Consider the following 26,667-nt stretch of genomic DNA (forward strand, 5'->3'; position numbering starts at 1 on the left):
TAAGCTTCCTGCCTTTTTAAAAGGATCGCAGTGTGTCCAGAGGAAATGCAGAAAGGGGAGCAGCCCTCCAGAATTGCTTTTTTGCCTCAATTAGAGACAAATTGATCAAGCTGAGGAAGCAAGCTCTCTCAGGAACATTTTCTACTTTACACAGAAATCGTTGATTTTTCAGTAAAAAGACACACCCCGGCTCTCAGCCGTTCCAGCCAAACTTCAAAATGCTTCAAATCTCTGATGACGCAAATTTAAAGCTATTTCCTTACATTCCCCTTCTCCTCTCCTCAGCCAGGCTTCCCAGCTGGATTACATATCCCAAAGATACCTCTAAAGCTGCTTCACCGTGATGCTTTGCACCTCACACTTTCTGGAAACCAAGCAGCTGCAGATTCACATTCTGCTCAGTTGTTCGGAGCAGGGAGCTTTCACAATACCTGCTTTTGACGATTATTATTGGTCCGGATGCATTCCTGCCTGTCCAGAAAAGATGGACAGGCACGTATCTGCAGCTGGGACAATAAACAGCATTAGGTGTTTTTTTCCAGCAGAAATGCATGGTGCCCTGTGGCCCTGGAGACTGGCGTGGCCAAGGGAGAGAAGTATCACTTGCAGCACTGTGGTGTGGGCAGGGTGTGTACTGCATTTATCCAGATAAGGCGTGTTTCCACTTAAACCAGGGAAATTTTAAGTACTGTTCATGCCTGGCCACATTCAGAGTCTGGGGAGATTTAAACACTTCCGGATTATGATAGCTGGATTTGTTCTTCCGTATCTCCACTAAAAGAGACGTTGAATAAAGGATGCATGACCACTGAAGCAGGATACCTAGAGTAGTTATGAACATACTCCAGGTATCCTGCTTCAGTGGTCAATACATCCTTACAGCCAGGACATAGCTATATGTATTAGTGTCCTAWTGTGTTGATGAAATCTTTCTTTTTGCTAAAAATGAAGCTGTTTTTTTCTTCTAGACATGACACAAATTCGACTGACATCCTGCTTAAAACAAAGTATTTATCCTGACAACTGACCTTCATTTTCCTCTCATCTAGAAGAAATTCTCTCTCTGTGCTGCTTTCCTTTCACATGGGTCATATTTTCCAAACCGTCACTTTTGTAGCACTGTCAGTCCAGTTTATCAATATTTTTTGCCTTAGAGTGCACTGGTCAAAACTGAACACAACTCCAACTGAAATCCCTCTGGCAATTATTTCCCAGAACTTATTGGACCTTCTTATTGAATATATTCCCAGAAATAAACTTTTTTTTTTTTTTTTGAGGTGGTGGTTTGCTTTTTTTGAACTTGTGGCTATTTTTCTTCAGAAGCATCACATAAGTGATCCAAGCTTTGCTTGCCATCCACTGCCTCTCCCAGCTTTTCTTCTGCAGTGTGGCTCCCTTCCAAACAGTCTCCTGGTTTCTATTCGTGTATTTGATCCACTTGTACTTTTCGTGCAGGCGAGACAAATGCAATCTTTCTGTTCGCATCTCTAATTTTAATCACTGCTGGGAAATCTCACCTCTGCTCTCGAAATACCTGAAGGCAAGACCGGTGAAGATGAGTCCAGCACATCCGCTGAATGCTACTCCACCCTCTGATTTCTAGATACCAGCACTGCATAAAACCAGATACTATATAGGGAAACGCACATGAAACTCCTCGCGGCCTGTCCTTAGGGTAGTTATCAAACAAGGCAAAACACTCACCCACTTCATGGGAATTTCATTGGGCCCAGCAGTTTCAAAATGTTGCTGGATTAACTGGTCCCCATCAGCCCTTGGCCCTCGGTTGCAGGCATCCTTGCCCTGTTTTATCTGGAGAGACTGGCCTGCGGCAGCTTGCTTACCTGCGGCTTCGGAGACCCCTCGCCTGGACTGTTTTCCTGGTTTGACGGTGAGAACTGATCCACATGACCTCATCAACAGCCCCACTGGCAAAAATTCAACTGYGTAAGCAACTTCCCCCAAAGGACAACAGTATTTAAAATCGTGCCTCTATTTTATCTACCTCTAGCAAGATAACTCGATTCACTAAACACAGCGGCCAAAACAATCCAGGAGAGAGTTCTCCCTGTGGGAGACAGTACTGAAAAATGGATACTTCGAAAGCCCCATAAAGCCCACCGAGCTTAAAGWGGAGACTGCAGAACAGGGCAGTTTGGTCCCTTTCCGCAGGGCTCCAGGCACGACYGAAGCCATTTCTGTTCAGATTTCCCGCTGAGCAGTGCCATTTGGATCAGGATGGGGGAGCTGAAGGATGACCAAAGCCACATTACCTACCTCTGGACGTGCGGTAACGGGAGCCAGCAGAGGAAAAGGGAAACAGCATTGGGAACAGATAACAGCAGGGAAAACGCTGACCTCAAGAATGCACGACTTTTGGCCATCGCCACCCAATGACTTGGGTCCACCTGCGCTGCGAGAGAATTCTCCCACGATCATTTTTTCTCAGCAAAAAGCATCTGGCTTCATTGTTCCTGATCTTGTGCGTTTTCCAACTCAAACAGCAAGCTTTTTATCGAAATGCTTTGAAGTTGCTGCTTCTGTTTTAGGTCTGAAGGCAAGCGTAGGTACCTGAAAGCTTGTGCTTCCCCTTCTCCTCCCACCAATATTAGCCTGCTAAAGACACTATCTCTTTCTACCATGCCATCGGGCGTATTTAATTAGAGCCATCAGGATAACCTCTGAACAGATATTTAAGAAAACAAGACTATCTAGAGAACAGGTCTCCAGATTGTTAGAAAATAAAAGCAATTAGACTACAGTTGTTGTTCATTTGAGAACAAAAGAAATAATCATAGAACTGTTTGAAACTGAAAATGCAATAAAAAAATCAGACATTTTCTGATTGCTCTACAACTGGCCATAAAAATAGGAGAGGTGAACGGAAAATTCATAGGGATTGGTAAGTTTTCAGTTTATTTTGCCAAAAGGCTGGCATTAAGAAAAGCAACTCCAAACACTTTCAATCGGCTCTATTTGTCACGATAAAAAAAGGAATAGAAAAAGAACCTCTCTAGAGCATTAAACACACAGTTGGACGGACACAGCGCGGAAACCTTGCTCCGTGCCACACCTTCCACTGGCACGGGCTTCTCAGCACACTTGATTTGTCCTTCCCAAGTGAAACCTCTGACTTCCCGGACTGGTTTCAGTTCATTGTTTAATGTTATCTGTTGCGCTCAAGCCTCCCCAGCCCAAGGGCTGCAGGCTTTGGTTCGGGTGCTTTTTGCTTTCGTGCAGGTGCCCGTGAAAGAGATCCCTCAAGCTGAAACTCACCAGGAGCAAACACGCGTCCCTACCCCACCGAAACAACCTGCATGGTGCTCACCACGCACTTGTTAATCCTCTCCTCGTGCTGGAGATACCCTTCCCCAAGGCGAGCTTCACCACAGCCATCATACCGCATCAAGACGATCATATATGCTACAGCCTCAGCAGCTACCCTGATTTACTCCTGACATTGCACTGCTCTCCAGATTGCCAGCTCAGCTAAGAGGACTTCTGCTGAAAATAATTCATCAAGAGCAGGTCCCTACCACGAGACAGGAGGTGGGAGGTTTGCAAACGGTGGTACACGAGCCACCTTGAGGTGACACGCAGCATCTGGAGTCGATACCTGTGGGGAAGCAGAGACAGGAGCTGGTTTACAATTTTCTATCAGGATGTAGAGGATTTATTTTGATCAGTGAACCCAAGCTCTGTCACAGCTTGGGTGATTTAGATTCATTAGATTCAAACCAAAGTYGATGAAAATGTAGGATGTAGAGATATAAGCAAGATTAAGCTTTTAATAATCTTCTTCCCTCATGATGTAAGCCCTTGAATTTTACCAAGACACAGGCCACTGAACTGGACGTGATTTCTTTCATTCAGTCTGGTCCCACAGCAAAGCAAGCTTCACGAGGGCAGGAGAGGCATGACACAGAGCTTAAAGGGTAATGCTCTCCTATGAAGGTGGAGAAAGGCTGCCTAAGATTAGAAGTGTCCTTTCCTCACCTCCTGGGTGAGGAAAGGAAGCCATYCAGGTTTCGGTGGTTTGGACCGCAAGCTTATACGAATTTTTCTCAATTACCTGTAAATCAAGCATGCCTCAGCTTCTGCTGACAGAAAGACTGACAATGACCTACACAGAGGCCAAAGCTGTTCAAGTTTCTAGCACATGGCTAGTTCACTGGGAAAAAGAGAGAGCAAAGGAGCACTATCAGCTATTTGGCAGTTCTGCCTCAAAACTGAGTTTGGAAAATTGCAGTCAGCTGTGAATCTGAAGCAGCTTTTCGGACAGCACAGGCCTGGGAGACCAGTTGCCAGGAGCTCAACTCTGTCACCTAGTGACCCAACACCGAAAGCACTTGAGGGTGTTTCATCGCAAACAGCCTTTGCAGAGGGAGAGCTTGGGTGGAAAGCCCATGGACTCACGAGATATGAGAGGGGACAACATCGTGGGCGAGCTGCAGAGCAGGACATGAGAGATCCCGGTCCAATGTCCTAGCTCTGCTGCAGGTCGCCTATGTGGTCTGGGACAGCCTCTCCTCTTCCCTGCTGTACCTCCACTTCCCCATCTGTAAAATGGGTACGTTGGCTTCCCTCCTAACACGCCCTCAATAGACGACTCCCCCTTTGAACACTGCATTTCTTATAAGACTGTTGAAGACTATGAAGCTGTGACCATCTTCTGCTGATAAGGCAGAGACACCTACAAACCATTTTGATTTCTCACCACAGACCAGACCCGGAGCTAACCGGTGTTTCACTTCCCCCTGGGCTAAGTTTCACTAAATTCTGAATTACTTCACTTGCTGGAGCTGTTCTACACATTTATCAAGCCAATTGTCTTACCAGAGGATGAACTGTCATTCTCTTTAATTATGGAGGTTCATAATGAACCAATTTCTGCTTCGCTAACATCACACAATAGTTCTCAGGGGATAGCTGCTCTAAAACTGAAGAAGATATTAGAAAAGGGAACTTGCTATTATGACAAATCAGTCACTCTGCTTAAACATTTCCAACCCTCTCCAAAACCAAGATGCACATCCATTTTAGTGGTGACATCCCTAAAAATGTAGGAGAAGGTACAAAAATGGTGACTGTGCATTCTGGCCTGTCAGAAAGCACATCAACTGTGTTATTTTAAAAACATAAGAAAGCATCAGAGCTGACAGTCTGGTTAAAAAGGACTTTGTTTTCTCTTTAAAGTTTAATTTAAAGAAATCTAAAAAAGCTAGCAAAATTGGTTTCTGGTGTCACCTTATAGCTGACTCACTCAGGCATCTGAAAAGCATTTATTCCCTCAACACCTGAATCATGGATTTTCAGAAGGTACCACAGTGATACAGAATCAAATGAGACAAGGCTGCAACCTTCACAAAAGATACAAGAAATTACTTTATTTTTTTGATTTTTTTCCCTTTTTTACCCTTCAGACAATGGCGTTTCAGACAATTAAATTCTCTGTAAAGGTAAGAAAAGAAAATGCCTGCAAGCATCCAAGCAACTGAAACAATTCAAGAGGAAATAGTGTCTTGGAGAAACCAGGGCCAAATTTAACATCGAGTCATTAACTGGAACCTGACCTTTCCCTGCTGTACATTATTCACTGTAAACTTTGGGAGATGCATCTCAAGGAGTTTTGCTCGTTTTAATTTAAATTCTCCATATTGGTTGGATTACATTAATTGAGTTTGACCTTAATTCTGTGTGTCAGGGGGAATATGCATTTGCAGATAATCTAAGGCTTGGAGCACAGAGAATTTCTTTATGTTGCTAATGGCCATGAAGGCATTATCTGCATTACAGCAGCGTGTCCGTATTGCCATCACCATCAGGGATCCACAGTGGTAGAGGCTGCGCCTGGCAAAAATCAAAGTTGCCATCTGTGAAAGGCAGGAATTCAGTCCGGAACTGAATCCCAGCCTAGAATTTAATTTCAAGGCAGCCTCCCCCTCACCATGGAAAGGCACGAAAACCTGTAGTGTTTATAGCTGAATTTACACAAATGTCCTTCTTCACTTTTTGCAAGGGCAGCTTACGTTAATAAGCACAGTTCAGGGCTGGAGCTGTAGGAGAATGAATGGACCTTCAGACTGAAGGCAAGGGATTTGCCTCACGGTGGACAGCGTTCCCCAGAGAAGCAAAACTCCTCTTTTTTTCTGGCCGGCACACTTCTCCCATATACGTCTCGAAACACCCATCGGCGTCTCGTGGTTCCACTTTGTTTCGTCAGCGAACGTCGTCTTCACTTCCAGTAAGGCTGTTTCTATAAATCAAATGGCAACACACACAAAATATAATATTCTTACCGAAAGAGCCTGGAACGCAAAACCCGGCTTCCCTTCTCAGAATTAGCGAGGAACAGATCTGCAGGGAGTTTAACGGGACAAAGCGAGCGCAAAAGTATCTGCAAAGAAGTTTGCAGACCTGGAGTAGCCCAGAGCGCGATTACACACAGCGCCGGATTTATTGCCTGCTGCCGAGTCCCACCTCCGTTCCCCTTCCCCGTCCCCTATCAGCCATCCGAATGCAGCCGTTTGGGAACACCCAGCCCAAATGACCTGAATTCACGGCTTGACTCCATACTTGCCCAGCTTCTCCCACTCAAGCACCTGCTAGYGCTCGCGTGGCTAATGTTGCACCATTGTTAAAAGCAAAGAGAGGGGGAAAAAGCTGCCCTAGTGGCGGAGAAGGGTGAACTTGCTATTCTGCAGAGCGGCAGGCACCGCTGCAATTTAAAGGCTGCCTTATTTCAGGATGGGGGGAATCCAGTTCAGGCAGAGAAGATCAGCAGACCACCCTTCTGTATTAACTCAAAAGTCAGATGCAAGGAGAGGTGTGTAATTCTTGGCTTTCCAGCAACTGGTATTTTTCAGGCMAGATTAAATCCCCTATGCTAGACCCCAAGCAGTGAGGGATGGTTTCTAATCTAGAGAATTTGCACTTGGGGAAAAAAAATAAGTGCTTAGGCAGGGAAGTATCTTAATTCTTCTAAAACATGGCTCAAAGGAGAGGGGGGAAACAACCAGGTGAGAGCAAGCAAGGAAGCAGCTCGTCCAAGGTAACTCGGGGCGCCTGCAGCAGAGCTGGGCATGGTGCCCAGACCTGATGAATCCTAAACCCACCGCTTTCGYCCCGAAGCCCTCCTGCTCCGAGGGGTACGGCCCCACGTTTCCCGTCCGCGCCGCCTCGCAGGGCGAGGGAGCGAAGCTATCCATGGCGTGAAAGAGGATGCRCGCCGAGGAGCATGCAACTGCAGAAACGAGAGCAAAACGTCAGGGAAAGGTACCGCGAGCGGGATTGATGGCTTTAAAACCACCTTCTCACAGGAAAAGAGAGATTTCCCAGCTTGTTGGGGGGTTAAAAACAAGAYGATGCGCTAGCAGGGACAAGCGCGGGGGCTGATGCCCCAGACCTCCGTTCCCTTCCATGCTCTGACCACAGTTCGTTCACGCAGGGAGCCCAGATACGGCCTCCTTGGCAGCACCTACCTCACCCAGCATCTGCACGAACCAGCTCAGCTGCCTCCCTCTGCACCGAAATGCGTATTTTTTTGCAAACCTGACAGCCCAAACAGCGCCTGGTCCGAGGCTCCGGGCACAGGTGCAATATTTAGCCTCGCTTCTGCAAGAGATCTCCTCAGCCTCCCGTCCCTCGCTGCCCCAAAGCTTTGGCGGACGCCTTGGCCCCACGCAGCCAAGCCCCCGCAGATCAATGCACGCGGAGCGGTGGGGAAGCGGAAGAGGTGCTGGGGGCGCTGCCTCCTCCCACATCTGCTAGTTTGGCACCAGATTTGTCCCCCCCCCGCCGCAAATCAACATTTGTCTACAATTCTTGTTATGTTCCTCAGCCAAATCCCAAACAATTTGAAGTTCTCCTGCTTAAAAAAAAAAAAAAAGGTCAACAGCAAAGCTTTGGGGGGGGGGGGAATCATGCTAGAGAAGGTATAGCAAAATCATTTTAAACTCAAGTATTCAAGAAATACTGATTTCCCCCTTTATTTTCATGCACTGATGCGATGATTCTGCATTTTCATGGAAGAAACAGAAAGCAGTAAATAAAATGAGTACGAATGCTTATCTATCTTGTATTCAGTTGTGGAGATACCAGTTCCTTTTGGAAAAGGAACTCAGCATTCATTAAGCAAATGAAGAAGTTACCTTTGAAATTCTGAGGAAGATTTTCAGCTGAAGGAAGGCACTATCCATGGACTTGTGGCGTTCAGTCCAAACAGGAGACTAAGATACCGAAGTTTTGGTGACGTTCTTACTTGAGATAATGACTTTTCTTTTTACGGCGCCTTTAAAAGGCAACGCTGCACAGCTGCACCATCTCGTGGTCCGACCAAGCCCTGCACGGACAAGGCCTTTAAACCCTCTTCATGTCAGCAAATCATCAAACATGGATGAGAATAAAAGCCAAGCGCTGCCAGGCTGTACGGCAGCTTGTGGCACCGCAGTCCAGCACCACATAATCACCCTGCACCTTCAGCCATCTCCAGTACCTTCCAGCAGCTAATCCCTCTTCTCTGGGATGTAATATTCCAACCTTTCTCAGTTTCAGATTGCAACCAGCGTCCCCCCCTCAAATGCTTGCCATTCCCCAGTTATTATTTCAAGACCTATTCAGCAAGTTAGAGACCAGGCCCAGTGAAGCATTACTGATCTAAGTCTACCTTAACGGAATTGCTAAGATGTCTATAGAGGTTTCAGATACGATCAAGGCTCCATCGAGCTAGGTGCGTATACACAGTAAGCCTCTGTAGGCCTCACTACTTAGAAAAAAACATCAGAAGACTAATGGGTACAAAGCTACRTACCCACGCTATACAGAGCCAAGGAAAGATTTTGTACATCCTGAAGCTTAGCCCAACTGTTTTACATAGCAAGTGGCCCTACTAAGCTAAAAATGGGTTCAGCTCTTGACAAAAATCTTCTTCATTTCATAAATGCATTTGCTCATGAAGAAACAAAATGGCCCAAAACACCAGATGTGTCTGACAATTTTAGTTGCATAAAAATACATGTAAATTTTACATACATCCATGGTTCTGAACCTTTCACAGTTTGGCATGTAATAAACAGGTCATTAAGCAGAGACTAGGAAAAAAAAACTTCCAAAAATATTCTTAGAATGATTTCCCTGGGAAAAACATGCATGAAAATATTATGTCAGTGTCACCAGCACTCCTGTGGGATAACCTGCTAGCATACGCCTAATTCATACCAGCAAATGTCATCAGCATAACATCTCTTATTTTCAGACTCTTCCACATGCTACTCTCTATCCAAAGACTTTTTCTTTGCAATATTAAGATGCTAGTATTCTTATTCATACTAAAGATTTAGCTCAAAGATGTTTGCCAAATGAAAAGCAACTTCTCACCATCATCTTGTTCCAAATGAAACTCATAAAACACTGCTCCACCACTTCCCTCCAGTTTGCTTAGGGTATAAATGTGGTTCAACTGTAAACTGGTAGTCACCAGTTAACCTAGGACCAGTATCAGGTCCCCTGTTCAAAATCACCACTGATGGAAGTTTTTAGAAACAGGAATTTCCGTGCTTTTTGCCAAGCGCTGCAGAGACAGATGCCACTGCAGCCTGCAAGGGAAGTGGAACAAAATATAGTGATGCGTCCCCTGATCCATATTCAGGCACATGCTAAGCAGGCAAATCCATGGCCACCACCTGAAGAATTAACTGTCTGCTTCAGGGGGTGCCCTTGAATGCAATATGAGGGATTGCTGCACCCAGGAGCTAAAACAGTTGCATGGGAAACCAACACACTCTGCATCACTTCCGTTTTATTCTTAGCACCTTAATCCCCACAGAAGAATCCACTATCTTATTCCCTTCTCATCTCCAACTTATCTACAAGGCTTAGGTGGCTTTGGAAGCAGAAAGATTGTTTTTTATTCAAATTTGCAGCAAATTATCAAAAAAAACCCCACCCAAAACAAAAAAACCCACCCTACTGCCAAACACGCTTCCAGAGGAAGAACACTTTGATGCTTAGCAGTCAAAGCTTTAATTTTTATTAAAGCCTAGCAAGTCAAAAGACTCCRACAGGAATGGAACAAGGAGAACTTTCTGCTTTGACTACGTGAAGTCTTTGTTTTTCTCCCCAATATTTCCCCTAAGCAGAATGGTGYGGGGAGGAGAAGGGGATTCCTGGGGGGATTTTAACTATACACATTATCAGACATGAAGATGATGAAAAAAAACCATACATTGTTTATTAGCAAACTTAATTCAAAGCATGGAAAAAAAAAAGTTATAGTTACACTGTAAATGAATTTTGTTTTCATCACAGAAGCTTATAAAAACACGACAAAAGAAACAGATCTTTGAAGCCATTAACCCCTGAAACAAACCTCAAAATCCTTGAGTATAATGTTTATTGAAATGCTGGGAATTCATAGGTGTTGTACAATTGCATTTGTTAGGATGAAATAATCAGCCTTAATTATCTGGAAGAACAGTGCTTCTCAGAGGGGAGTGAGAAATGATTCTGGCTTAGAGGTGAATCATCCACGCGCCTTCAAGTAGCGACGGTCTTGTCCTAGCTGGAGTCCAACCCAAGATGATTGCTAAGGTTGACAGGGGCTTGATGAGTTGGGKTTTTTTTGGCCAGCTAACATGAAACAAATTTCTGTGCAAGATAAACAAACACTACTTTTTCCAGCATTTTCATGCAATTTACATCCTGATCAAATGTGTCAAACATTACTAAATCAAGGATGGTTGCAAAATTAAATGATGACAATCACAGAGATAAGAGCAGTGGAAGATAACTGTAAGACAGGTTTCACCAAGGTCCAGGGGATACGACTAAGCTGACACAACCATCCCCTCCAAAAATCAGTTCACTGCTGATCTAAACAATGACCAAACCTTACCTTTTTAAATGGCTATATGGGGAAGATGTGTAATTGCAGATGCAGATCTATTTTACTGAGTCAAATCAATTCTCTATTAAGTCTAYGACGTTACTAGTGTATGTCCTATGCTTCAGAAATGCTGGTTGACAAGGCATTAGGCAATTACARGACAACCTGCTCTTTCACACAGCTCCCTTCTAATTAGCACCTGAGGAGGCTTTAAACCAAACATGCTTGGAAGCTGCCCAGGTTTGAGTTTGCCAACCTGTCAAAACCAATATATTACCCAAGGATCATTTMTTTTCCAGTAGCTCCTGTAGAACTAGCAGAGGAGCCCCAAAGAACTTTGCCTGGTTGCCTGCCAGCCTAGCTGGGCTGGTAGAAAACCTGGATTGAGCAGGTCTGCAGCACGAGGATTGCTTGCCAGGGAAACTGCTGGAGACTGCAGAGGCCCCGGAGCTGCAGCCCACCTGGAAGGGCCCCATCCCTTCTTGGAGGGAATTTCAGAACGGCTGGCTTTCCTTCGGAGCCGGAACACAATAAAAAGTGTTAAAAAAAAAAAAGATTGGAAGGCATATGTACGTACAGACTATGGCGGATTCAATTTTGCAGGCACTGATTTTTAATTAGCCAGGACAGAACAGTATCTTTTTCTTACCTACATAAAAGAGCTAACTGTTTATGAATTTTGAAATACTTGCTTTACTGAAAGAAAGGAATCTTAATGCTAAGCAGCAGCTATGGAGGTTGGTACAATTATTTAAAAACAAACCAAAAAAATCAAAAAAAGACCCACCAATATGAAGTAAAGGCAGTTTACCTCATTCCAACTGATCATAGGAATAACAAGCAGAAGTAAGAAAAAAAAGAGTCTTGGGTTTTATTTTTAATTGCCACCTTGAGCCAACTGCTTAGTCTAACAGGCTTAAGGTTTTCTGCTCATAAAGCACTAATATGTGCCTTTTCCTAGAAAGGAAGGGTCTGCCTAAGTCTTACTATGTCAGATTAAAAAGTCCCAAAATAGATTTTTCAACCAAATAAAGTGTTGTATTCAGATATTCATTTGGATACAGCAATGATTTTAAGAACAGCTATTCAAGTAGCTGAAGTGAGCCCTTCAAAAGAAGTCACACAGCTTTGAGACTTGAACAAATTATGGTATGATCTCATCCAAGAGATCTAAATAGCTGGAACATCTGCCAGAGTCACCACCAATTTATTTAGCAGAGTTCATCAGTAGTTCATCAGCTCTGTTTGCACAAGCAGGTGCCAGGGCAGTCAATGAGGAGACCTATACATGATTTAAAAAGAGGAAAGGGGGAGGGAGAGTGGAATAGAGATGGGTGATTTTACTATCTAACATGGATGTGCACACAGCAGGAATAAAGTCCCTGTCAAATTACGGCAGTGGTTATTACTGAAAGGAGAGGGGCAGAAATTCTTTTTCCCAGAGAAGTATTACATGCACAAGTAACTATATTGTTAAAAATTTTTATTCGTGACAGTAAAGAAACCATTCAATACCTGATTGACAACACTTCTCTCTCCTGAAAACACTCATATGGTATCTGTAGTGTTTCTCAAGTATCGCTGGATTGTTCATTGCATTAAAGTGTAAACAGCTCCATTATTAGAGGAAAAAAAAAAACAAAACAAAAAACAAGAAACATATCCATTGCTTACTCCTCTGTTAAGTAGTTCCCAACAGATCTTTAACAAGAAAGAAAGAAAGAAAAAAAAGTCAGCTGGATTTTTACAATATCATGTGAAACAGAAGACTGACAGCTGGTTTTGCATAGTTAGCCCAGAGATTTTTAAGCAATTCCCCCACGCAAGTCTCACCTGCCCTCCTTGCCGCACAAAGGCATACATCACAGCACCTTGGAAATCAGAGGCACAAACTTGTTTTTGTTTTACAAATAGGGCTGTGCGGTACTGTGTTTTATTAGTAAAAAGAATCCGTAAAACATAGGATTATGTGTTTGTAAATTATATAGCTACAGATATTTTACACTGAAATTTCAAAAGCTGCAACATCAGTACACACCAGTGTCATTTAGATACTTTATTGTCCCCGACCACTCTAATCAAAATCATGCTGTGATAAAGTGATTGCACACACTGATAACCAAACCTCTTCAGGTGTTGAGTTTCTTCAATGTATAACTTTGCTGTTTAAAAAAGGTTAAAGGGCAAAACAATAGACAAATTATTCTTCCAAAGCTACCCAGATGAACACAGCAATATCGTACATTTGCCAAGATCTTCCATTCAAAACTTGCCACATTTCCTGGTGTTTAACAAATATTTTGCGCACAGCCCTAGTTTACAAATGGCAATTTAATCATAACACTTCAGTTGAATTTCAAGAATCTAAGGCATTCTGCCTTACAGCTTAATTTAAAAAATACCTATACAGGCAAAAAACCTTTTTTAACCCAACATAAAACGGACAACAGAACTTCAGCTCAGGCAGCATTTCTTTAGCTGAATAGAACGATCAACTGGAAAAGACTTTTTAATACTTCTATGATAATATCCAGAAATATATCTGAAAACCAAGGTTTATAACAGCCCTGGTGACCTGCATGCATTAACTGCACTTTAAAATATGCAAGAGACTTAGGAAATAATATTTTTTCCTATTTTGATTTTCAAAATCTTGTATTTAAAATACAATCAAATACCCGTATTGTAAATTTTACAAACATTCCATTCATTTATCTGGCTTTATTGTTAGAACTATATTGCTTTGTTAAAATCTAGATATTCTAAATATATAGTGTACATATAACCAAGCAAGCTTAAAACTTGAAATTTTAGGTATGACAAATAGAGCCAAAATAAACATAGTCTGATAGTTCGATTCCCTGCCCAAATTAGGGATACTAAGGAAAGCCAAAATTTGATCTTAGAAGAACGCTCCCAGTTTTATGTCAATGGGAATCAGACACTTTTTTTTTTAACCTTCATTCTGCAGTGAGAATTAACATGATTAGAAATCTACAACAGAAACTATAGAAAATACTCTTAAAATAGTAGCACGAATCATAACTGTTGCTAGGTTTGACCCCTCTGTGTTGTCACCAAGTATCATTTTAATGCTTTACTCAGTTAAAAAACAAGTCTTTTCTGAAATTTGGAGTATTTCAAGAGCCAAAACAAACAATACAGAATATGGTTGTACAGAGTGTCACCAAAACAGTTCTTCCAGATGTCGGAATGAAGTTCAGTTGTCCATTATATGTGGATTTTAAAACAATACAGGACACTTTAATAATCAACATTCATTCACAGACTTAAGGCAACTGGTTCATGAAATCGCCGCTTTCATAAATGCAAACTAATGACATGGTTTGTCTCATGTACAACAGGTCACAACCGTGAAATGGTAACGTCTCAATGGGATTATTTATTGTCTAATCAAAATATTGTTTGGTCTAATGCTAGTGAGAAAAATCTTTGAGTTTTTTCAGCCATTCCTATCATACCTGCACAGCTAACTACAACCTGAATACTTCCCTGCAAACTGTATTTGAAGCCTAGAAGCGACAAACACAGTTGAAAATACTGCTCAGAGAACAACTTTTTGGCAGCTTATAGTTTCATTACTCTGAACAAAAACAAAATCAAAGAATCTTAAACTGAACCTAAATGTTGATGGACTAACCAGAATCCATACTTTTTTTTTTTTTTTCTTTAAACAATGTATGGTTGGGTTGTTTTTTTTTGTCAGTTCTATCTTCTGTCGTGGCACAGAAATATACAGTACTAAGGTAATGCCAACTGGTAAGAAAACACGATGGCGATGCTGTACAGACTCATGAGCGTCATGGAACTGCCTGCAACACCCTCCTCACCACGAGACCCAGCAAGCACTTGGTGCAAAGCTGCCCTGCAAGGGGCCAAGTCATCTTTCCGTTTTGTACTGCACCTATGACAACCTACTCGCTGCCTGCGTAGGCTGGCCTGCCCTTCTATGAATGAATTTGTTAAGCTGCTTCACCAATGCTTTAAGACAGGGGTTACACCCCAAGTCCAGCACAAATTGTGTTGTTGGTTTTTTTTTCCCCCCAAGTCATCAAGACTTTTTCAAGAAAAAAAGGCAAAGGGGATCGGCTATTCAGAATTTAACAGGAGGCCAGTTAGAAGCACCGATTACTCCGTTTAACTTTCTTTGATGATAGCCAAACGTAGCTGCAATTTTTATGTTTGTAGATTTCTGGTGCGAAAAAATAATTAAAAGGTGACACTGGAAAGGAAGAAAAAAAAGAATGTGTGCCTTTTCCTTCAAAATGCTTAAAATAGTTAAAAGTTACACTAGGGTACCAATGACACCACAAAAGAGTAAATGCTAAGCAGACTGAGAAAAGGTTTCAGTTAGAATTTTAAACCTCTCGGAATCAGAGACAACATCTGTTCAACTCCGAAAACAGAGGATGACTTTAGAGAAAAATCCTGCCCTTTTAGCAAGAGTTGATACAGCTCCCAGTCTGCACCTCACACCTTAGGAAAAAGAAGAAAAACAGAGAAGATGGAAAAACACTTTCTGCATTTTTACTTACAAAAGAAAGGAGAAGGCTTTATCCCAATTGAAAAAAAATACAACAATAAAAAACATCCTTTGCAGGTCACCTTTAACTGAATTCTCTGGTATATCAGGTACCATCGGATTAATACATAAGGGTGGGGAATGAAGCCTGCATTTTATTTATTGCCCAAGTTTGCAGCTTACAGAAAATGTTTCATAGCACAGGCACAGTGGCAAAAACAGTATAACAGCCGATGGTCAACTCCATTTGGTGAGTAAACAGTAGCAGCAATTAAAAGAAAAAAGTACTCCAACCAGCTCAATACAGATCCAGCTTACCCAGATGGGTTATTTTGTAAGAAAAGAATTTTAAACTAATAAATAGATCTCCTCCCCGTTCTCCCAGGATAACCATTTTCCAAATAACGATATGGCATGGCAGTTGTGCGTAAGCAGAGACAATAGAACTTCATCTGTCTAGAATAAAAGGTGCGTTAGATCTATTTGCCACCCTGTTTTCTCAATTACATCATTCCCTAATACTCGAACAACTGCAGATATGTTCAAAACGATGTCCAAAATCATATCAGTGAAACAAACATGTAACGCAAATCACCCCTCCCACAAACTCTTAAACCTTCTGAGCATGACAAAATGTAATACAACTTAATGTCAATGTGGAGACAAGAACCCAGCATCTTTGTTTCAACTTTTTCCTTTGTTATATATTACAGTGCTCTATAAAATTTTTCCTTTTTCCTTTTAAAGCATTTAGACAATACAAGACTAAAAGATGTCTGGAAATACGTCTTATACAAAAATGAATTTTTATCTTAAAATAACATTCAAAAAGGCACTTCATTCTGTAAGAAAAAATTCAGAGTCAGGTCAACTGCTCTAAGCAGGGGGGGGTAACATTGTCTGCATAGTGGGAGGGGAAGAAAGGGAGAGAAATTAACTGCTGAAATACAAGCTTCTTTTTTTGGCATGTTTTAAGAAAAGCTGATCCAGTAAAAGGTGTCCATTTATGAAATTCATTAAAAGAGTCCCATTTAAAATAGCTTCTTTTTTTTTTTTTTTCCTTTAAAAAAAAGTAGTCTGAACACATGACCTTAGGAGTCAGGCTTCTGAAGGCTTAATAGCATCACTCATGATTGTCCTTCGTGTCCAATGTAACAGGAAGATCAAGAGTAGCACTTCTGATAGGAGTGACCTCCCCAAAGCTTACGCTTGAAAGAGCTGAAAAAGATGGAGACAGCCTCTAGCAACTGCAATCTAGTAGCAGAAGTCAGTCAAAGTTAAGGGCTACCTGTTGCAGAGTTTATGAAGCATACTGTAAACTTCTTCCTCTTTGCTTAGTCCTTCAAAGAAAGGAATAAGATCTAGCAGCTCCGTGTCTGTCATGTCATCAAACCAGGACTGCACAGGCACCTGCAACAAAGCAAGCAACAAATGCTAAGACGGCTTCGTGACGTCAAGAAAGCACGCGAGCTTTGCCTGCGCAGACGTCCCATAACGCTCACTGCCACCGCAGTAAGGCAAATTGCTAGTCATTAGAATTCGAGTGCAGCGCCAGGTTCAGGCTCATATTCTCTCGTAGGCAGCTACACACAGTGCGTTAACCCCAGATGCAGCGTTCAACCAGCAAGACATGCAGCTGACCTTCTCCTACATGGAATACTCCAGGTAACCTACAGGAGACAACACCAGGCAGCTCAGTTTGTTCTGTCTCCTTGATATTCAGAATAGACTGGGAGGAAGATAGAGATTATGAAGCTGTATTGACACTCCGTTTGGGAAGAATTATTTACGGGCAAGTCATTTTTTCCTTTAAGTATTATCAGCGTGAGTCACTGAACATAGGCATGCAGCAACAAATCCCTCTGGCAAATGAGACTGAGGAGGAAATATTTAAACAGTTAGTGCAGAGGATTAAAATCTAAGGCCTTGAAAGTGGGTTCAGAGAAAAACGCATATAACAACACTCCTTAAATGTGCGGGCTGAATTTGGTGATGGAGTTCTGTGTATCTTCACTATGTAAGTATACTGAGGACTTTTAAAGACTACTTTGGATCTAGTTACATGCTCTGGTTTCTGCAGAGACTCAAATATCAGTTAGCTAGCAGCACTTTTCTGTACATGACTAAACCATTCTGACAAGGCCCTTGATTTCATCTCCCGACCTTCTACAGCTCATTATTTTCTTGGCCCTGAATTCTGAGACACCAAATGACGATCTGGATCAGGTTTTTAATTGTAACCACAAAGATAACCAAGAGCTGTAACTCTAAGTTATTATAAATAGCAACTTTAAACCATGTGTGGCACCAACCAGAAACATGTTTTCCCCTAATCATTTAGGGCATCAGAGTATTAAGATCTGAATTTAAAAGCTGATTGCTGTAAGACAAAAAAGCTTACTTAAAATGCTATTTCTGTAAGAGGYAGGACCATGCAAACGGTGTTCCTAATAAAAACTTCCTATGTTAGTTTTAACAGTTCACAAAAAAAGCCTGAAAATATCAAAGAAAACATTACACAGCCTGGTTGTCTGAAAGTCAGTAGATCTAAGGGGAGTTCCAGCTTGCTATCCTGGCAGCTACAAAACAGATGTGAACATCTGTACTGATTTGTAGCAATTGATGGAGCAAGTACCAGGCCATTCCATTACAGGTTCTGGAGCTAATATGAAATACATAATGAAAGTGTGCACTGCTCCTCATTATTTTCTCTTTAAGTACTGTTGACTGCATTTTATCCTTACTTCTAAAACTCGATGAACTTGTTGACTAACATTTCTAATCATGAAGTGAGCTATCATAAAAATACTTAAAAGGAGAAGCATAAAAATGCAACAGGACCTTGATTTTTTCCCCCTAAGCCATGAATAGAGAAGAGATAGTAACTAGTAAAAAATTCATTCACACAATGAAGGAGATGGAGTACCAAAAGCAGTTCAAATAAGCCATCCTTACTGTAATCACCACTCTGAAGAACAAAAACTGTGCCGGAGGGCAACCTCACTACTTAGAGCTAGGCTAGTTATGCAGGTTCTACACTGCTTGGTAATTTTCACAGCTGATAGACTTCTCACACCAAAAGCTAAGATTGAAAACAGATGAACAGTCATGAATTGTGACACACTGCCAAGGTGGGTTTGCTCTAGTCCTTTCACCATTTGACAGTGAACACTAGAATCTACCTGCAGTCTGAATGCTAAAACTAACATAAATAGCATTTTGAAAGTGTATTTTCTGAATCAGAAAGTCTGGGCAAAGACCAGAAAGATAAAGTTACATGCGAGTACCTTAAGTACTGAGAATACTTACTGCATTTTCAGGATGGAAGATGTAAGATGCAGGAGAATTATCTACTATAATAACTTTACTCAGCTCACGTCCCAGTCGACTCAGATCCTTCACATAATTTCCTCGGTGGAAAACACAGGATTCTCTAAAGAGCCTTGCCCTGAACACACCCCAGCGATCCAGTAAGTCTGCTACTGGGTCTGCATACTTAAAAATAGAAGTTAGAAACCTGAAGTTAGCAATCTGCAGATAAGACTATTTCACAGAACTAAACAGAGAAGGGACAGAAAGTAATTTCAGATAAATGTTTTCTCTTCATTTTGTTCCTTCCTTTTTATTAACTACCAGCAAACTTGAAGTGTTTAGTACAATGATAACACAAAAGTAGAACAGTTATCTTTCTAAAGAACGTAATTTGCACGCTAATGTTTTCTGCGATTTATTGATTTGCTTTTATTTTTAGGGTCACCTTACAGTTGTCCTTTCACACCTAAAAGATGGTGGATCCAGAGACCTCACCTAACATTACCATAAAACCAATGAACACTAATAGAAAATCAGTATGAAGCCAATTCCACAGCAGATTCATTTCCCTGTACCTCTGAAGATAAAATGCAATGAAGGCATCTGACCTTGWTGTAGCTTTCTCAGATGATGCCGATGGAATGACTGGGTCAGTAAGAATCTTARGATTATTGAACTATGTAATTGGGCCATAAAAGATCAGATAAAGATACCATTAGGAAAAATGCCCATGTACAATACTGGAAAATTCTCAAAAGGACAGCATCGCATCTCAAATACATACATYTTTCTCTATATAAAATGATACTTTAAGGGAGGCATGACTTAGGATCCAAAATCTGACAAAAATTGTTCAAGAAAAAGTATCTAAATAAGAAACCAGAGCATGAGTGACTATATACTTGAAAATTGTAGTTAGAACTTATTTTTGCAGGATAGGAGTTACTGTTTTTCCAATTTTTTAAACTGAGAAACAAAATGAGCATTGAGGTCAACCATCTCTTGACTATGAAAGCTGTTACACAGATAACTGCAGTAAGAAATTTTTTCACGTTTTAGGATTTTCACAGTGTGATTGAACAGACTATGATAAATAGGTTGCAGTGAAGAATCCTCTGAGAGGAAGGAAATCTAGTAGATCAAACAGGGTCCTGTCCCCTCCCACTGATCTCTGCAGTCTTAAAGACTTGCAAAGATTGTTATATAGACTTACTATGCTACAATAATTTTAAAAATGATCAATATAGTTTTAAAACAAGACACCGCAAATACAATACATTGAAAGAACCGAAGAATTTAAGATGTCTACTGCCGTAATGTCTACCACAAAACTACCTACAAGGTACTACAACTACCAAGGATCAGAGGGCACAAAATATTCCTGTTGACGTTTCAGGCTTTACAGTGCCTAATTTTCTAACCCCAAATTATAATCGCACCTTGACAGTACAAAAGTGTGCTCCATATTTTCATACCCAAGTAATTTCTGAATCACTGGCTGATTACGCAGATAGCGTTAAGTACAGTGTATTTTATTTCATGCCCAGCTTTAATATACTGCTTTAATCGCACACTATTTGTTCTAATTCCCCACTATAACCATGGCAACTCGTAAGCCTTTCATATTGGCATTATGAGCAATGCATGGAGGCTACATTATGAGACAAGCCCATATGTGATATTGTTACCATGGTAACACTTACCCACACACTAGCAGACAAAGTACACACTGTCAGACAAAGAAGCAGAAAAGAAGGGGAAAAATTAAGATAGTACCGACCACAGGAATAGTTATCCACAGAAAATCCACTCAGAAGCCCACTAACCAGCACCGTAAGCGTTACTGAGAGGCAGAGACCAACCAACCTTGGCTAGACTGGCTGTGAAGAGTACACATTCAAAGAGTTCTCCCATCCTCTGCAGAAACTCATCCACGTGTGGTCGTTTCAATACATAAACCTGCAATGACAATGACTATTTAGGTCAAATGATGTTCAAGGTAAAATGAGAAAAAAAACAAACAAACAACAAAAAACCCCCTCCACATTGCTGTAATCCTAACGCTTGAAGAAACAAAGTTAGCACGCAAGCAGTTCAAACAAAAAGCTGAAAGAAAAAAAAGCATACAAGATAAAAGAGATAAAAGTAGACATTCGATAATGAGAAATTTGAATGCATGGGCTGCAAAGACCCATGCTGATTATGCAATTGCAAACACTGTGCATCTTCTGCAGTGATGCTTTCTGAAAAGCTCATTAAAGGCAAAGCGAGACAGTAGGGCTTCTCGAGAAACGAGGACTCGGATCTCTCAACTGAAATGATTTTGGTGCTGCTGCCTTCAATCCCGAGCCTTACAGAAAAAGTAAATCTGAAGAAACTGTTATGATGATAGGAATTGCACAACAGGGAACTGTTTTCTTCCTGTGGCTAATTCTTTCATTTTCTAAATTCCAGGCGCTGAGCGCCATATCGCAGTACAGATAGCTATCAGCCAGCTAGATCTGTAGAGAGCTATTCACCAAAAATTTCCATAGCACCACTCAGTGTGCAGCAAATGCTGCTTTTAAAATTCAGTGGCAAAGCCTACAACATCTTCTACTGCAGCCTTGTCATAGATATTCATGATATCTCTCATCTTAAATAAGTATTCTCAATTTCTCTCTTCTTAAACAACTCAGTTTCAACAAAGGAGCTATTCTGCCTATTTGCACTGACAGCCATAGGTAGCTTGGTTGCTTACACTGATTAATTAATATTAAAACCATCCCTGCCCCTCTTTTTAGAGCAAGGAAGATGCTTTGCATTCACAGAAAACACCAAGATAAGATAACTCCTGTCCAGAGAGCTTACAACTAGTTCAAAATAAACTGGGAAGCTGAAGAGGGGAGTCTGCTTGAAAAAATATTTATCTTGTTTGCAGTTAGATTAAAAGTTTGAGAAAACACTGGCAACATTTTATCTTCTTAGTTTAGCAAACAATCCATAATACTGGAAATGTCAAACAGAAAAGTAATATATAACTGAACTCAAGAAGTACAAACATGATGCAACTTCAGTAATTTCATTCTTCAAAATGTAGGAGAAGTGGATTAATTGTATGCATTTTACTAGATTCATACTAACTAAAAGGCAAAAAGCATAAGGCACCCAGAGAAAAAGCCTGAAGGAGAAAAATACGGAAATGTTAGCTTGAATTGAAGTGTAACAATTACAGCCTTTAGTAAAAAGTTGCATAGTAGAGACCTGAAATGGAAAACCTAAATGTGAAAGCAAAATTTTATTAAAAACATATATGATGGAGCTGTACATTAATGACTAAAGCAAAAATGTTAACTAGTTTTTCACTTTGCTTTATGCAGCACATAGCTCAAAGCATGAAGATTTGTTTTATAAGTTATTTCTATTAAGTTTAAAAGTTTATTTCTGCCATCTCAAGAAATTCAAGCAATACATTAAAGCAATGCATTCAAACTTCAATATGGAGAACAATTTATAATCTAGATTTATTTTTTATATTTTTAAACAACCTCAGCAGGCACCTGACCAATCAATTAAGTAAGTGTGACATTTTATGAATTCAAGTTAAAGACACTTAACAGATGTACTTCAGCACTGCTCTCTTTCCAGATAATTGCAGTGAAGTTTCCTGTATTTCACTGGGCATAAACCAAGTAATTTCCTCTCCTCTAACAGTGCAATTAATTTTTCACTTAAAACTAACAGAACAACTTACTTTAGTAGTATTTCCTTTCCAAATCATTTCTTCAAATTTTTTTAAAGAGACAGTACATTTGCAGTCACTCTCCATTTGAGGAGTGTATTTGGTTTGCCAGTTATGAGGAAAGACAGTATGATGCGAGTTACTAATTAACACTAGAATTCATTATGAAGCTCTTAATTCTTCAACCTTAAATTCTATTCCTACACTTATTTTGGAGAGCACAAAGACCCAGGCAAAAGAATTCCCACCCCAAAGACTTAAAACCATTCTTGGAGAGAAAGTTCCGGAACCTAGTATTCCTTTCCCTTAAAAAAAAAAATTCAGTGTTTTCAGTCACAGCAAAAGAAGTCCTCCTTTTCCTCTCCATCCCTATCTATGTCTGTGTCAGTGAAGCATTTTCCCTTGGAATGCAATTCTGGACTCCAGGCCAAGCCTTGAGGTGCTTGCAACACAACCTGCCTCCTCCATGAAGGGAGCGGAGCGTACAGTAAATCAACCCAGCAGCAAGAGTCCGAGAGCTTCTTAACCAAAGACTTGTGAACAGAAGTGGGTTTAAAAAGTAAGTATTTGAAATATGCTCTCTTTGGGTGGTTTGTAAGTCTTCTGTAGTTCTGTAGCAGCAACTAGTCCATATCAGCTGTAAGTATATGGTGTTTTTAAGTTGTATCGTCTCCATTCTGCAGTTTAGACCTCCTGATCCATTACAGAGCTCCCTCTGCTTCCCAGTTAGGTATCTCTTGCTGTTTTTCCTCATCTTACCTACTGGGCCCTGGCCAACAGATTTTCTCCTCATTTAAGTGCCTCATTAATAATACACACAACCTATTAGGATGATGTCTCACCACATTTTTTTCCCTTCTTTCTCTAAAAAGCCCCTACTTCTTCACCCCCTTCTTTTAAACAACGCTAATTTTTCCAGGACAACATTTCTTAGTACTGTGGATGGATATTCCCCTCAGCGTTGCTTTCAGAAGTCACACTTAGATCCTGGAAGCAACTGCAAGTGTACTGGTATCCTGGGCTACAGAATCTCTTTGGTTTACTTCACATAAAAAGCTTTCTTCGACTGACAGTGCGGCTCTTTTCTCCTCTTCCTCATTTGGAATTTTTTCCCTTCACTTTGTTAGCTGCTGGACTTGAATCTCAATGCTGCATGGTTATTTGTGGCTTGGCTTTTTCTCTGTTGCATGACGTCTTCAGTTTAAGTCTCTAGACTAACTGGCTCCTGGCATTTTTCTGAGATTTATATACCGTCCTCGGGGCATTAAAAAAACGTTCCAGTTTTTCTGTGCTATATATGCTCACTAAATTATTCCTTATCACAGTAAGAATTCAGAGGAATAGTCTTTTTTTGGACTTTTGAAACATAAAACAGGCACTACGCATGTTTTCACAGTATTCTGTATTTACAACTGTTAATGGTAGAACACAAGTAAATATCTTCAATTGTTTTCAAGCATTTAGCATTTCCACATATGTTTTCCATACCTCAAAGCAGTCTTAATCTGAAAAGACTTAGTATTTGCAAACCAAAAGAGAAACCCAGCTTAATTTTAATCCATTAAAAATAGGATACACAGAATGGCCTTTTAAAATTAACTTTAAAATAATGCAATCTTCAAGTAATGWCAAAGAAATCAGCCCATGACAACTCAAGCTTCTGTAATCTCCTATTTCATGGGATAGGTGGATCTTCCGAACAGCAAGCAGAAAATAACACATGCTCTTGTGTCTTGTCTTCCTGGTTCACACAGTTGTGGTTGCCTCCCAGTGCAAGTAACCAAGAATAGGCCAGTTAGAACGGATACAGCCTATCCTGGATTACTTGAACCAGGTCACAGCCTTCTGTAACAGAATTAAGGAATTTTGTCCTTTATAGGAAGAAAGGTTATTATTCAAACAGTGTTTTCCTCCACCAATGAAAAAAAAATTTGTACATTATATTCAAAGTATGTATGCTAAACAAAAATGARTAATTATTAAAAACAAATTACATTAAAGAATGGAATTCCAAGCAATACCAAAACAAACTCTTCCTGGCCGCACTCTTCACTCTTTACTACAGACAGCACGAGGCACAAAGGCATTGCAAGTTAATTTGAATAAAAGAAAGGACCGCTGTACCTTAAGACTCTTCAGMCACTGTGGATTACAGCTATTTTAATGCATGGTTTCTAATCCAGGGGTTGTGACCACTGTGCACTTGTTAAATGGGAATCATGTTCCAAAAGAGAGGATAAATTTGTGCAGAAATTAAGTTAAAGGACAAAACAGACTGACCATCTTTTCTGCACCCACTATTCTCATCTGCAATAAGCTTCCAGAGAGCACTCTCAGTTGCAACACATTTCACTGTACTTCCCACAATTTATCATTTATCATTTGGTAGAATGGGGGAACAACTTTGATTCTTTTTATTCAAAGAACCAGAGAGAAATTAGAGAACTGGCCAGAAGACTGTCAGTTTGCATTAGAAGCACCCTCTTTTCTAACTGCTATAATTTCCAACATGAAGCTTGAAATTAATTTGTAGCTTTAGCTGTCTTGTAGGTGGGCATAGTCTCTGCAGGCATGAAAACATCTATAACAAAAGGAAAGAGAGGTACCTCAACAATGTGATTTATTTCCTTGTAAAATAAAGTGACCATGGMAAATCCATTCTAACAGACAGGTATGCTAGGCTGGAGATAGAAAGATGGGGAGAGGGACAAGTGTTGTTCAGAAAAGCTATTTTTTATATAGGGAAACTGGTTTATATAAGCACTGTTTAAGATGATGATTTGAACTGTCCTCCCTCTAGAAGAACAAGAGCCTCTCTGACCTTTGCATTATAAAGGACATAAGTGAGAATAAACTCCTCAAACTAAAGACAGCCTTTTTGAATTCCTCTGTGGCACCAGTGGAAGACTGCAATGTTTAACATGAACAAAAACTCGCTAGATAAGTCTGTCTCAAATCTCTTGAAAATGTACAGCAATACAGGTTCCTTCACAAGTGAAGGTATTTTAATTCATCGTGTAATAGTAACTTGTATTTTYGTTATATGACATTTGAAGAAAACTTAAGTCAAATTCCTTTCTGAATGGGCACTTTCAAAATAGGTGTTCTCYGTGTGTTTTCTATGGAGTTGGGTCTAAGGCAGAGCTTGAGTACAATAACGCTCTTTCAGAAAACCTCTTGTTTGACAAGACACCAYGTTACTGATAAAACACGTACGGATTTGAACTACTGACAGTACAGTTCCATAACATGTCAGAGATCCTGTGATATTTTAAACATGTGGAAGTACTCTCCAATGACAATTATTAATCCTCRAGTACCTAAACTCCTTAAGAAAACAGACAAACATATAAATGCTAGATTCTGACAGATAACAAAAGGTGTTGACATTGGGTCAGTTCATGCTYTAACTGAAAAGATACAGGTTTCATTTGGGAACCACTTGCTAAAACTCTGTAGCCTGGGTTAATTCATGTCAGACTGAGCCAGAACACCCGCTTTCGCTCTTCAAATTACCACACTAAAACATAAAAATACAGGCAATAGTTGTAGATTAGTTTGGCTGCAGAGTTGGTTATAAACACAGGAATCCAAGACCTTGCGTGTTCTGCATAACCTATAAATTACTTTTACTTCAAGGATCTCAAATTTCTGTACCATTAACTTCACTTTAACAGCTCAGATGGGACTGAGATATTTTACCTATTATAGAGATTAAGAACTTGAAATACAAAGGGATTAAGCAATTCCTAAAAACTACACAGGAAATCTCCAGCAGAGCACATTTAGAGACTAACTTCACTTGACCTTCTCTATCAAGGGCATCCTTCCTCCCCTTCACCTTTAGGGTATGCACAAATCCACTCCCCTTGACCAGGGTTTTACAACTGCGTATTTAAATAGAAACCCATGCATTTTTCGCATGCAGTCACCCTGAGTGCCTAACTGCATTAAGTTTGTTGAAGAACCTGAAAATTTGCAACAAAGTAGGACGGGAAAGCATAGGCAACTATCTCCAGCTTTAAGTGCTCGACTGTAAAGCCTTAAGTCTTTTATTATGTTTTTTTTCAATATGTAAATATATAATATTGACAAACTAAGTCATCACTATACTAGGTATTTCAAAATTGTTAGACAATTTATTTCCTTTCAAAAACATTCTAAAATGTTTTGGGAGAGAAAAAGTCTRCCTTACAGCACCAAACAATT

The 26,667-nt window shown here is 40.5% G+C and overlaps 1 protein-coding gene and 1 long non-coding RNA gene across 8 annotated transcripts in view; both read right to left on the reverse strand.

Annotated features, from left to right (window-relative positions):
- Positions 1–5,367: 5,367 nt before the first annotated feature.
- On the reverse strand, positions 5,368–7,804 carry LOC112969318. The gene is made up of 2 exons (XR_003254693.1): positions 7,116–7,804; positions 5,368–6,256 (listed from the first exon to the last, which is right to left on the reverse strand). It is a non-coding gene; the product is annotated as an uncharacterized LOC112969318 (long non-coding RNA).
- Positions 7,805–12,348: 4,544 nt separating this feature from the next.
- The window catches only part of CTDSPL (CTD small phosphatase like), an 84,651-nt gene continuing 70,332 nt past the window's right edge, over positions 12,349–26,667 (reverse strand). For 4 of the 7 annotated variants that reach the window (XM_026072484.1, XM_026072448.1, XM_026072474.1 and 1 more), the window contains 4 exons: positions 20,604–20,696; positions 18,735–18,920; positions 16,714–16,835; positions 12,349–16,643 (listed from right to left, as the gene is read on the reverse strand). In XM_026072484.1, coding sequence (XP_025928269.1) covers positions 16,589–16,643; positions 16,714–16,835; positions 18,735–18,920; positions 20,604–20,696 — 456 coding nt within the window. In that variant the 3' untranslated portion in view covers positions 12,349–16,588. Of the gene's footprint in view, positions 16,836–18,734; positions 18,921–20,603; positions 20,697–26,667 lie in introns of all 7 variants that reach the window. The other 3 variants (XM_026072466.1, XM_026072458.1, XM_026072494.1) reach the window with 2 other exon arrangements.

Source organism: Apteryx rowi, unplaced genomic scaffold (genome assembly GCF_003343035.1).
Source record: "Apteryx rowi isolate R43461 unplaced genomic scaffold, aptRow1 scaffold_109, whole genome shotgun sequence".
Taxonomy (NCBI): Eukaryota; Metazoa; Chordata; class Aves; order Apterygiformes; family Apterygidae; genus Apteryx; species Apteryx rowi.